The sequence below is a fragment of the Geotrypetes seraphini genome, chromosome 16, assembly GCF_902459505.1.
Source record: "Geotrypetes seraphini chromosome 16, aGeoSer1.1, whole genome shotgun sequence".
NCBI lineage: Eukaryota > Metazoa > Chordata > Amphibia > Gymnophiona > Dermophiidae > Geotrypetes > Geotrypetes seraphini.
Window position 1 is genome coordinate 37,674,510 of NC_047099.1, and position 13,315 is coordinate 37,687,824.

Sequence of the window (13,315 nt, forward strand, 5' to 3'; positions counted from 1 at the left end):
TCCTTTGTGAAAGATTCAAACCTCTCCACTTTTTCTTCCAGCACAGTCATTCTCAGTCTCTCAGTTTGGATTTCTTGTTTCATGTTAAGGAGCTCTTCTTTTACTTCAGATATTTTATTGGAGTTTTCAGTCAGCATCAGTTTTATTTTATATAGTTCAGTCATTATATCAGCCTTTTCAGTGAGTTCTTCAGTCTCCATCGGGAACGGGACACTCGATGGTGACAGGGGAGTAACTTTTGTTCTTTTTGCTGAGATACCTGATGTCGAGGGTTTTTCAGCTTTCCCCTGCTTCATATTCGCCATCTCCGACGTTGTTTTAAGTGTTTTTAATCGCGATTTGAAAAAGTAGAAATATTATTTTTGTTCCGTTTGTTGCCTGGATACGGGAGCGCTGCAGTTAGGCTGCCATATCGTGCGCGCTCCAAGCCACGCCCCCTTTTCAGGGATTTCTTGAAGAGTATGGTCTTTATTTCTTTTCTAAAAGTCTTGTAGTTGAGGGATGCCGTCAGTAGATTGGCGATTTGGTTGTTTAGTTTGGCTGCTTGAGTGGCTAGGAGGCCATCATATAGTTTTTTCCGTCTGACCTTCTTAACTGGGGGATATGAGAATGGGGTGTGAGTTTTCCTATGTCTGGTTGAGGTGTTGTGGATGAAGCGGTTATTCAGGTAGTTTGGACTGTCTCCGTATAAAGTCTTAAATAGTAGATAGTAGAATTTAAATTGTATTCTTGCTGGGATTGGAAGCCAATGCGATTTGAGAAATGCTTCTGTAATATGGTCATGTTTCTTCAATGAGTAGATGAGTCTTAGTGCTGTGTTTTTTGGATAGTTTGTAGTTGTTTTGTTATAGCTGCAGGGCAGGGGAGATAGAGGATGTTACAGTAGTCAAGTAGGCCTAGTATTAGGGACTGAACTATGAGCTAGAATTGTGTTTTCTCAAAGAATTTCTGAACTTGTCTTAAGTTTCTGATGACTGAGAATGATTTTTGTATTGTTTTATTGATTTGCGATTGCATGGTGCAGCATCTGTCGATTGTTATTCCTAGTAATTTTAGGATGGCTTATATGGGGTAGTTGATTGCGTTGATTTCAATGTTGGTTATAATAACTTAGAGTATATAAGTCATATGAATAGTCACAGTACAGTAAGTAAATAATCCAATCTGCATATGTTATGTTATTCAGGAGTGTTTGCATGTTAGGTTAATCAGGTTTTCTATTCCACCTTTAAGTAAGTAAACACAGTAAAACTTGGATTGCAAGTAAGACAAGCAAAACATTTGATTAAATTTTAACTTGATAAACAAGCAATGTCTTGCAATACAAGTACATCCAGTATACACGTGTCATATCATCACAACTGAGCCGATGGTTCTTCTCGCATGCGAACATCAATCAACTGATATACATGGAAATGAAATACCAGCGGACATGATTTGGAGTTCCTTCCACAATTTTGAATGGAATAACTATATCAAGTTATATAACTAATACTCTAAATCATACTGTGTCCTGGACTCATGTCCCTCAGAAATTATGAAAACAGCTCCATTAGACTTTAAACTATCACTGTTGAATTATTTAACCAATAACCTAACCAATGGAAAATTCCTCACTAATAATGGTCATATCATAATAACCCCAATTCCAAAAAATCGTAAAGAATCATCAACATCAGTAACCAACTATAGACCAGTAGCATCCATTCCATTCATTGTGAAAATCATGGAAGGATTGGTACACACCCAACTGATGGAATATCTCAAACAGTTCTCTCTTTTGCATGAAACTCAATCTGGTTTTAGGCCTCTGTTTAGCACTGAGACAGTAATTGCAGCTATCCTGGATAATTTGCGCTACTTGTTTAGTAAGGGCCTCAACGCCCTGATCATGCAATTTGACATGAGCTCTGCCTTTGACTTGGTGGACCATGGGAAACTGTTACAATGCCTAAATGCAATTGGAATCAGAGGAGAGGTATTAAACTGGTTTTGAGGTTTCCTTATATCCCGCACCTACCAAGTCCGTTTCAATTACGATCTCTCTGATACATGGAGCAATTCATCTGGCCACAGGGGTCACCATTATCCCTTCTGCTCTTCAATGGTTGCATGTCCTCACTGGGTGCACAACTATCCCAGCTGGGGATAAAACTATTTAGCTACGCTGATGACTTCATGATAATTATCCCATTCAATACCTCTATCTCAGAAGTCACCCCCAAAGCAACAGAGGTACTAAATCGGATGGAGCTACTAAATCGGACTAAACTTAGAGAAAACAAAATTTTTTATAGCATCGCCACACCCACTTGACACTAAAGCATCACTGTGCATCAATAACCTTAGTCATTCCATTCAACTCACCATGAAGGTATTGGAAGTAACATTGGACCAGAGTCTGACCATGAAAGACCAGGTAGACTCCTTGATTAGAAAGATCTTTCTCACCCTCTGGAAGCTTCGGTCCATCAGAGCTTACTTTGATGTCTCATCATTTAGAATTCTGGTACAATCCCTCATACTGAGTCAACTCGATTATTGTAACATCGCCTACTTGGCACTCTCCCAGAAGAATATGGAGCGATTGCAACTGGTACAAAATGCAGCGGTTAGGCTACTTTGTGGACTGAAGAAGTTTGATCGTGTAACACCTTCCTATCGACTTCTATACTGGCTGCCGATGGAGTCACTTGTGAAGTTCAAGTTTGGTTGTTTTTGCTTCAAGGTACTTTACGGCTTAGCTCCTAAATATATAACAGACCTTTTCTCTTTCACAACCAACAGACATAGGAGAAGTTCACATCCGAACTTTGTTTCTCCACCGGTTAGAGGTTGTAAATTTAAAAGTCATCACCAACATCTTTTCTCACATCAAGCAGCATTATGGGGTAAAGACCTGGAACAACTGCTCGTGCCTACTATTTATAGGGAATTCAGGAAACACCTAAAAACACATCTGTTCCTTAAGTTCTTAGGTAACTGACCTATACAATCTTAGTCCTCAACAAATGATCTTTAGAACTGTTATTCACTAACTCTGAACTTTGTTTATTCCACTCAATCTGTAATACCTTTTAATCATTGTATACCGCATAGAACTTCAGAGTCCTGCGGTATATAAACTGTTATTATTATTATTATTCTCTCTCCGACGCTGCAAGAGTTTAGTGACTGTTCTAAACAAGCAAAGTCTGGCAATACAAGTACTGTATATTACATTAATGAACACTGGGCTCTGTTCGATGACATCTCCTAAATGTGATGTCCTCCTTGTGCTAGAAGAATTCATATTAGATTTTAACACATCTTTATAGCAAGACAGGTTTTCAGATTCTTCCACCATACTAGGCAAAACTGCAAACATATTTTTCTCATGTATTTTTGAGACGCACAATGAATCATAATTTGGCATCTCAATTATCAACTTTTCGGAAAATGTTAAACACTCATTTCAAAAAATCTCTGATCAATTCTTCTGTTCCAAGTTAATATTTGGAGTAGAATTTCTCTTTACTCTCTAGTTGAATTTAGGAAATTGTGTTAACGGAGTCAAGCCCTTTTTATGAGGGATGAATCAGTAAATAAAACTAAAGATTGGATATAAAAGCCAAAATGGCAAAAATGAAGAGATAAGGTCTCAGTTTTGAAGTATAATGCTTTTGAATAGCAAGAGTTAATGTATACCAATGAAAATATATGAATGAGGCAGAAACGGAGGTGGAGGTGGGAGGAGAGCTAGTTCTACCATAAAACCAGCTGTTTCCAATTGGAGGCAAATACACTTACTGAAAGTGATACATTTAATCTGACTCACCAATTAAATGCACCATGAGATGGAAAGTGATTCAAAGCCTGCACCAGTGGTTTCTAACTTGAAATGTCTCTGCTTTTCTTCTAATTAGGCTGCTTCTCATAAAGCCAAAGTCAGACAGTTCACTGTAATGGAATTTCTCAGGAAATTCCCAGAACTGCAGTATCCACCATAATCAAGTCTCCACTACTCATATTCACAATTTAACCCTCTACTAACATTTAGATGTTCAAATTTAGAGCACATGAGGCAGCTAAACACAAGGTAACAGAACAGTAAACATTCAGGTCTTTCAGTTTTCTAAAAATCACTGTAATGCAAGACAACCCAGACCAGAAGCAATGTTTATCCCAGGACAAGAAGGCAGGTATTCTCACTAGTGGGTGACGTAATCCAACGGAGCCCCGATGTGGACGCCTCACAAGCAGGCAATTGACTTTATATTGGTTCTTTATATGGAGCAATAAGAGACACAGAATTTCCATACACAAAATAAAAGCTTCCAAAGTAAATGGTGGAGTTAATCTTCCTGGTTTTTATCTTTAACATTTAGCCTCACTAGCAAAATATAGAGCACACTGGATCAGATCAAATCCCTCCTTTCTAACTACAACCGCAACTTGGTTGGAACTAGAAATGCATATTTGTTCGCCCATACCGTTACGTATCCTTGCCACAATGAAGTGCCTAAACACCTGAAGCACTTTTCCTTAGTACCGGTGATGCAGACAGGATTCTTCCCTTCTTTGATAGATGCACACCATCCTTGCGCAGCAGTCCTTGAAAGATCATCCCAAGGTCCAAAACGCTCTCGATGATACCATCCACATATCCAAGCATTCATCTCCAGGATGTGAGCTGCTCTGCCCTGACCGTTACCCTTGAAAGGGAGGATGGATGAGTTTGGAATTATTCCAGACAGACATGTCTCTATGAGTCTGGGATTATTTTTAATGGATATGTCTCTATGGGCATACATGGATATGGTGGCAATCTTGTCTAAATTGGCCTATGAAAAGCATTGATAGCACCGAGATGAATTATAATCAAAGTGGTTTTGAGACATGAGTTGGACAATCGTAGAAGGTACTCCAAAACTGGAAGTAGCATCATACTGAGGGAGAGTACACAACACGGAAACCCATGTCCATTTTTGCTTGTAACACTGCTGTGTAGCTGGTTTTCTGGATGCTTCTAATATTAGCTTAGAACCAACAAACAACAGTAGAGTTCCAAAATAATGTTGGTGTGTAATTTTATTTGTCAAATCACAAAGTTTTGTGCGGTGGCTCGACACGCACATGTTTCAGCCTCTACGGCCTGCCTCAGGACCCTTTATAAATCAAAACGTTATCTGTATGATGTGGATATGAATAGATCACAATGCAAACATGAAATGCTAAAGCGCGCTGCACACACCAAACAAGTGAAACGTGTGTGCAGCGCGCTTTAGCATTTCATGTTTGCATTGTCCTATTCATTATATTGCCCAATTTTACTTTTATTTCTTTTTTAAATCTCCAATTTTAGCAGTTGTAAACCGTCCAGATATTTGTTTGATGGTCGGTATATCAAACTGTAAATAAACTTGGCAACTTGTTAGATGGCTTTGAGTTCCAAGAGATTAATATGAAACTTCTGCTTCTAGAGTAGACCAACAACCTTGGATACAAAGACAATCGAGATGGGCCCCCCAGGCTTAAGTGGACGAGTCTGTGGTCAGAATTTTCTGATGTTGAGGTGTGTGAAGCAACAGCCCTCTGGAAAGATTGGAAAAGTTCATCCACCACAGCACAGATTGACGAAGCGATGAAGTTACTGTAATCTGTTGAGATAACAAGTCGAGGGCTTGAGCACATCGAGATGTAAGAGTCCACTGTGGCGTCCTGAGGTGAGTCTCAATAGCAAGTTGCGGTTGTAGTTAGAAAGGAGGGATTTGATCTGATCCAGTGTGCTCTATATTTTGCTAGTGAGTCACATTTACTGTGGAAGCCATGTGACCTAGTAGAACCATCATATGTCTGGCCGAGATTGATGGAAGGCAAAGCATGTGAGGAAAAAGGGAAAACTCCCGAAAGGGAGAAAAAATGAGGAAAAATATGGCAATGGGAAGAGCCCGCGAGGAAAAAAGGAAAACCCCTGAAAGGGAGAAAAAAAAAAAGTTAAGAACTTTTTTTAACAAAAGAAAAAATTAAGAAGAAAAACACGTGAGTGGGAAGGCAAATACATTAAAATCTGAACAGTGTTCAGGAACTTGACTTCTTAGCTCCGCAGAAAACTAAGAAATGAGGAGCTGTGAGTTGGGGTTGGGTGGGAAGGCACTCACGCATGTGTGGTGTGGGCAGTTCGCAAACTTTTTCAAAATCTTGAAGTGGCTATACACTTTTAAAGCTGTCCGAACCGGGGCTCTGTGGACGTTACCCACATGTGAGAATATACTGCTTGCTTGTCCTGGGATAATGAAATAAACTGCTATCTAGATCTAAAAAAAAAAAAATCTCCAATCTATATTTCTAATAATGTTTGTGTTATTATCAAATTAGGCATTATCATACAATGTTTTCTTTAAAGCTTTTTTAAAAATAACTAGACATAGACTTTTAAAAACTTTTAATAACTAGACTTTTTTTTGATCTCTATGATTTTTAACCCATACCCATGAGTTAACGACCTCCCAACGAAGGGCAGCCTACAAAAAAGTAAGGCTTTCCAGTGCAAAACCAATTTTTAAATGTCTAGCTCAAAATGGAAAAGATAGTTCTTGATATTGGCACTCATTCATACATGCTGAAAGCAGTCTCGCAGCACATTACTAGAGCTCTTTCTTGTTCGCTAGAAAGGAATACTTTTGCTTCAAATATACGGGCTTTCAATGGGCAGCAAATTGAAAGTTTCTGGTGGCTGTAAAAGGTGCATTAATAAACCACCTTATTTAAAAAGGTTCTCCCTGTCATCAGAAGCATTAGAGCAGGGATACATCACCATTACTATGAGAAGGGCTGGGACATGTGAACACTGCCGAGTGCTCCAACACCCCAGGCTCACAAACCTATTGCCCAGCAGGTCTCTTGCTTTTACCCAGGTGGTTAATAGAGACATAAGAATTGCCATACTTGGACAGACCAAAGGTCCATCAAGCCCAGTATCCTGTTTTCAACAGTGGTCAACCCAGGTCCCAAGCACCTAGCTAGATCACAAAACAGATTCTATGCTGCTTATCCTAGGAAAAAGCAGTGGATTTCCCCAAGTCATTTCAATAATGGACTTCTCTTTTAGTAAATTATCCAAACCTTTTTTAAACCCCGCTAACTGATTTCACCACATTCTCTGGCATCTCGTGTGGCTGAACGCCACTTGTCCCTCTAAGAAGTTGGAAGCTGACTGCCGGGGGTCACGTGACTAGTTAGCATGAAGAAGTCTCATTCATTATTGGAATTAACCAGACAAATCAGTCCACCAACTCAGAACGGCCATGCACCACCACCCACAGAATCGAGAAAGAGCTATCAATCTGTCAATCCAGGCCCCATGTTGACACCTAGCATTTTGAGTATGTGACGTTTACTCCTTTAACATTGCATATAAGAACATGTTAGAATGAATGTATGAATAAAGTGCAGAAAGCTACATAAAGTTTCAAAGAGCTTTCCTACCTGCCAGATTTGATGTCATCTTTTCTCCAGAAGGAAACTGCTCCTTTCTTAGTAATTGGCCTGATAAGGTGTCTTGAGCAGTGAAGAGTCCAGGACTGTCTGTTAACTTTTTACGTCCATTACCTGAAGAGCTGGTGACCCTGCAGTTTCCTATTGCACTTGTAAACAGATTTGTGTGTTCATCACTGCTGACTGGTTCAGAGCTAGGAGTAAATCCTCCTAAGGACAAACCAGGGTTGTTATCAGAACAGTCTATTTGTAGCGGTGACTGCAATCCCAATGCTAGTGAACTTGACTCAGAAGAATCTCTCCTGATCCACTGTTCATCTTTGCCTAACAAGCCCTTTGTAGGAGACAGATGAGGGCAAGTCATATGACATCTGCGTGTTTCTTTATGTTTGTACCTTTCACTTACACCCTCCTTTCCAAATCTGTAACGTTTTAGAGACTCAAGCACAGTTCTCGATGAGCTATTTGCAGTGAGGCTATCCATGGAGACCTGGGCCTGTTCTGAAGATCGGTGTTCTCTGTGCTTGTGGCGATGTCTGTGTTTATGTTCTACCATCCAGCTATAAGCCACTTCTGGAGGAACACTGGGATAAGTGCTCATGGAGAGGAGTGGAGTCCTACTTGTTGTGAGGAAAGCCTCCTGACGCAGCAGTTTATGCTTCTTCTTGTGGTATTTGGCAGGATTGAGCAGTAAATGGCCAGTGTGCATATAAGAGGGATGTGGCAGTGGAGTAGTAAAAGGAGGAGATGGAGGTGGTGGATAGAGAGTAGGTGGGTATCGTCCATAATAGCTGAGTCCTATAGGAGCAGCAGCAAGGGGAGAAGGAGAATAAGGCATGCCATAGGATGGATAGAAGCCGGTACCAGAAAGAGGAAAACTAAGACTATGCATAAATGGCATTTCTGTCATTGTCTCCCGCATTTTGGGTGGTCTGCCTCTCTTTTTCTTCAAGTCGGGTTTTCGAATGTAGTGCAAAGGATCTAAAGGGAATGTAGGATGGGTATAAAAACTATTGAAATTTATTCGGAAAATAGTAGGCAACAAGTCCCGGGAAATAAAGTGGCGGCTCCTGTGGGTTATTCTAATCTCACTCAAACGACTGATTAATTCCTCCAGTTCAGCCAGAAAGTCAGGGTCCTGCCTACTTCGCAGTTGTGGATACTTCTTTTTCCGTTTCCGTTTCTGTCTCTTAATTTTATCGTAACTGAGGTAATCATGACTTCTGCGCTTACATTTGTGTTTGTGTTTTTCCTTCAGGCTGCTTAGAACTGCTGAAGTTTCAGGTGGAAGGAGCGAAACATGCTCAAAGGAGTGCCTTCTCTTCTTCTGCCCGCAGAATTTTTCAGCTCGATCTGATGTGCTATTATTATCAGTGCCTATTCCGCTGTCACTGGGAATGGTTTCATCACTATGGGACTCGCTTATTGGTGAAGGAGTTGCTTCCTTAAGTGAGGTCAGTTCACTCAGGTGAGAAGGAGAATTTGGTAGCAAAGTAGGAGGAGACAATTGCCTTCTCCCTTTTGAAGCCTTCCTCATTGCAAGCGTCTGGACTACAGTTCCTTGCCTGGAGTGCATGTGTAAATATGGCACCGAACTGGGCTCAATGAATCCTGCATCACTGCTGACAGGACTCTGGCCCCCACTTGTGCCTGAGGACTGAGAACATACTGGAGAAGGAAGAACATCGGAACTATTTGCTGTCGACGTTAGTAAAGGGGAAAATGCTTGTCCAAGCGCAGCCTCAGCCGTTTGCTGGGCAGATTTCTCTAGGATACCATGACCAATGGAGCTGCTAGTTAAAATACCATCTAAGGCAGCTTTGGGCTTTCTGCCTCTTCTCTTTCCTATGTAAATGGTTCCTTTCTTGCTGACGTTTATCTGCTGACCTAATTTAGAACTAAATGTGGCAGCAAGTGTTGAGACGGTGTTGTGCACTTTGGATTGCACTTTCCCTTTACTGCTCTGTTCCACTGCACTGGAGAGAATCTGACTCAAAAGTTTCTTCCGTTTTATAGTCTTCATTTTGTTTATTTTGCGAATAATGGTTTTCATCAGTTGTCCGTTGCTTCTTTTTGCAGATTTTTTGTAGGGTTCAGAGCCCAGATCAGTAATGCTGCAGTCACTGGCTTTATAAGTTTCCTCAGAACATCTAGAAATTTCCTTTGCCTCTGAAAGATCTTCATTTTTATGCTGGTCACTTTCATATTGCATCTTGCTCATATGATCTGTAACATAAGTTGCCACAGACAAAATGGGAGGCCTCATTTTCACTGGTGATATAATTTGCCTTTTTGGCCTTCCTCTCTTTTTGGGGAAGTGACCTGTTATGCTTTCTTGAAGGGAGGGAATTTCTACTTCTGGCTGAAGGACTGGAGGCTCCTGCTCTTCTTTTGATTGTACTGCAAAAACTTTAGATGCTGGGATTTTTAGAGTCCTCTTTGGAGGACCTTCCAGTTGAGGCATCTCCTTACTTCTAGGCCTCCCCCTTTTAGGTTTATAATCTACCAAAATGTCATCTGAATTGCATGCATTAATAGGCTGTGTTTGTATACCACAGGGTTTATGAAACTGCTTGCCAGTCTGACTGAATAAAGGTAGAGTCTGCCCAGTAGTAGATTTGCTCAGTTTTGGCAATCGAGATTTGATAACTCTATGGTCCACAAAACATGACTGTTCTGGGTTTTTTATTACCTTAGTCTGCTCAGGATTACTGTTTGACAGTCTGCTGCATGAACTGTTTTTTAAGAGTTCTGGATTAACTAATTCTGGTCTCTTTGCAGGCTGATTTACACTTTTAGTTATCACTTTAGTCCATCTTGGCTTTCTTCCTTTCCTTTTTTTTAAGGGTTTTGACTGCAAACTAGTGCTCATATTCCTGACTCCTTGGCATTTTTTCTCTGTTCTAACTGCAGACCCAATTTTGATTAACTGCTTGTGACGCAGCAAATTTGCAAAGCTAACAACTGAAGAGTTAGACGGTGCATAACTGTTGGCTTCAGCTACCATATTTCTCTTCCCACTAGTAGGTTTTGCTCCAGCAGATGGATGAACTAATGTGGTATCAACACGAGTTGATTTTAAATCTTTTAAATTTTGACCAATTCCCAAAAAGGCAATGCTGGATCTGTGATTTAATATGTGGCAGAGGTTTTTACCAGTGTGCTCGATGACACACTCTGACAGCTCTGTTGCAGGACTTATAAGTAAAGAACTGGAAGCAGAGTGAGGTGAGCTTACAGAGGGACTCCTGTTTAAAGTACTAACAGATGCTGCTGATGAAGGTGAAGGAAGGTTTCCTTCTCCCACTGCACTGAATGGAGACTTTACTGTTGATGCTTCAGAGGCACCTCCTGTCCTGAAATCTGGTGAAGTGCAATATACTGGTAACTGTCTCTCTGGCATAGATGAATTAGAAACTGTCTTTTCCATGAAGGAGCAAGTATCTTGCTGGATGGATGTTCCTTCACTTAGTACCTGTCTGTCTGTGCTGGAAACCTCTTTTCTAAAAGAACACTTTTCTAACAAGTTATCTTTATTTTGTTGGACAACATTTTTCTCCAACATTTTGCTGTTTGGGTTCTCTTGCACAAGCTCTATCATCTCTGGTTTTCCAAGACTACTGCTACTATGATCTTTACTGGATGGGGTCTTGACATGCTCAGAAGCTAAAGGGAGACAGTCAGTTTTTGAATCTCCTGGGCCATTGGCAACTAGAATGGCAGAGATACCAACCACTTGTTTCTTCATTTTACTCTTGGAAGACTTCAAAGGGGGGCAGGTTGAAATTAGGTGAGCCAGTTTTTCTGTTACACTGTTTGCTCCACTGACTAGAGCTCTGTCCTTTGGATCAAGTTCATGGCAACTAGTGAGGCTGCAAGGACTCAAACGGACATGTTCTCTGGTTTCTGAAGGCGAAGGAGACAAACTCTTCAATAAGGAATTTTTCTCTCCTTCTGAAAGACGATGTGTGCCTTCCTTTATATGACATTCAACAGTAGTGACCTCTCCCACCTTCTTGTACAGCTCTGAGGAATCCTACAATAAAAAATAAAGAAGCAATGCTTTAAAAGAGAAAGTTTCCTGCTCTCTTTATTTCTCTTGACCTTTAGTGATAGCCAATTCCAAAAACAACAATTCATAAAGTAATACAACATGTCATATTTAATTCTGTCTAAATCTCTGTATCACTTAGTGGGAAATATTTGAACAATGATATAACCGAAACATGCCAGACCTCTCTAAAGGCACACGAGCTATGTTTATTTCTAATGGAAGATGACTATCACTTGTACTAAGGTGACAAAACGAGACTGCAAGTTAATTATTACAGCAAAGATAAAAGATACACTGAAAACAGATAAATCTGATCTGTTACAACACAAGCTATACCTTCAATAAATTAAATTGATGCCATCAGGCCAAGCAATGGAAGATTAGGTTTATACCTTCGATAATCTTCTTTCTGTTAGTCCCTGGAGGATTCCATAGGTGTTAAATCCCAACCTGCAGTCCGGATATTGCAGAAATCCACAACTTTTATGAGCATATGCTCTACTTCCTTAGCCTGAGAGTTGGTAAACAATCCCAGTTAAGTCCCAAAGCCAAGCATATACCTGAACAAATCCATGACATGGGGGTATGTGGAAGGATCCCCATCAACAGAAGTAATTCATAAACTGGTTTGCTCTGCAAAATATTAACATGTAATAAACAAGAACAAAGGCAACTCAGAAAAAACATTGAGGAACAATGTATCACTAGCCTGCAGTGAGCAGCGAGCACCCCAAGAAATGCCTTCAGTAATGTGTATACTCACAGAAACTCCCCACAGGATCTGCCAACTGGCTGGAAAAGCTTTGAACCTTTAACCCTTTCAGGACCATAAGGATCGTAGGCCAATTTTTGTGGTTTTGACGACATTTTTATGGTAAAAAGGGCTTGCAGATGCCAAAAAATTGATTTTTTTTTGTGAAATATCATTATTTTTATTTAAAAAATCACACTTCTGGCTTATGGACAGTATGGCAAGTGAATCTTCTCGTCAATCTGGCAACGACGCTAATGAATGAATGTCAGAACCAGTTTGTTTACATAAAGGCAGTATCATATGGAATCCGTACATATCAAATTTAGAACTGTAGACTATCCCAATCAAAATTTATAGGATTTTAAAGTTATGGGACAAATATGTCCCTTGGTCCTGAAAGGGCTACTGAGAGTGAATGAGGCAGAAAGGAGCAGGCTACTCCAAACAACTGAGTGAAAGCACCCTTCAGGGATTCAAGACAAAGTTGGATAAGTTCCTACTGGAACAGAACATATGCAAGGCTAGACTCAAATAGGGCACTGGTCTTGAACTAAGGGCCACCGAATGAGTGGACTGCTGGGCATGATGGACCACTGGTCTGACTCAGAAACGGCAAATCTTATGTTCTTAAGACAAAGAGGGTGAGTCGTATGGAATCCTCCAGGGACTATAAACCAAATCTTCTATTCCGTTACGTTCCTTCCAGATTCCATACACTAGGTGATGTACCACAGTAGTTAGGGAGAGAGACAGAAGAGCATGCTCTCAAACCCAAGGTCCCAAAAACAGCATTAGAATGCGCTGCCACAATTCAGTAAAACCAGGCAAAAGTATGAAGAGAGGACCGAGAAGCCACCCTGAAAATTTCATCAGAATGAATCACACAAGATTCTCCCCACGACACAGCCACACTTCTCGTCAAATGTGCCTTAAGTGAGATCGGCACCTGCTTGCTGCGGGTGACAGAAATTGCAGAAATGGCCATTCTAATCCATCAAGCAATCGAGGACTTGAACGACGACCTACCATGG

The 13,315-nt window shown here is 40.6% G+C and overlaps 1 protein-coding gene across 4 annotated transcripts in view; it reads right to left on the bottom strand.

Annotated features, from left to right (window-relative positions):
- The window catches only part of ASH1L (ASH1 like histone lysine methyltransferase), a 111,845-nt gene that overhangs the window by 69,807 nt on the left and 28,723 nt on the right, over positions 1-13,315 (bottom strand). For all 4 annotated transcript variants that reach the window (XR_004537235.1, XM_033924050.1, XM_033924049.1 and 1 more), the window contains exon 3: positions 7,468-11,512. Coding sequence is in view for 3 of the 4 variants with exons in the window: in XM_033924050.1 (XP_033779941.1) it covers positions 7,468-11,512 (4,045 nt within the window). In the remaining variant the exon portion in view is untranslated. The remainder of the gene's footprint in view (positions 1-7,467; positions 11,513-13,315) is intronic.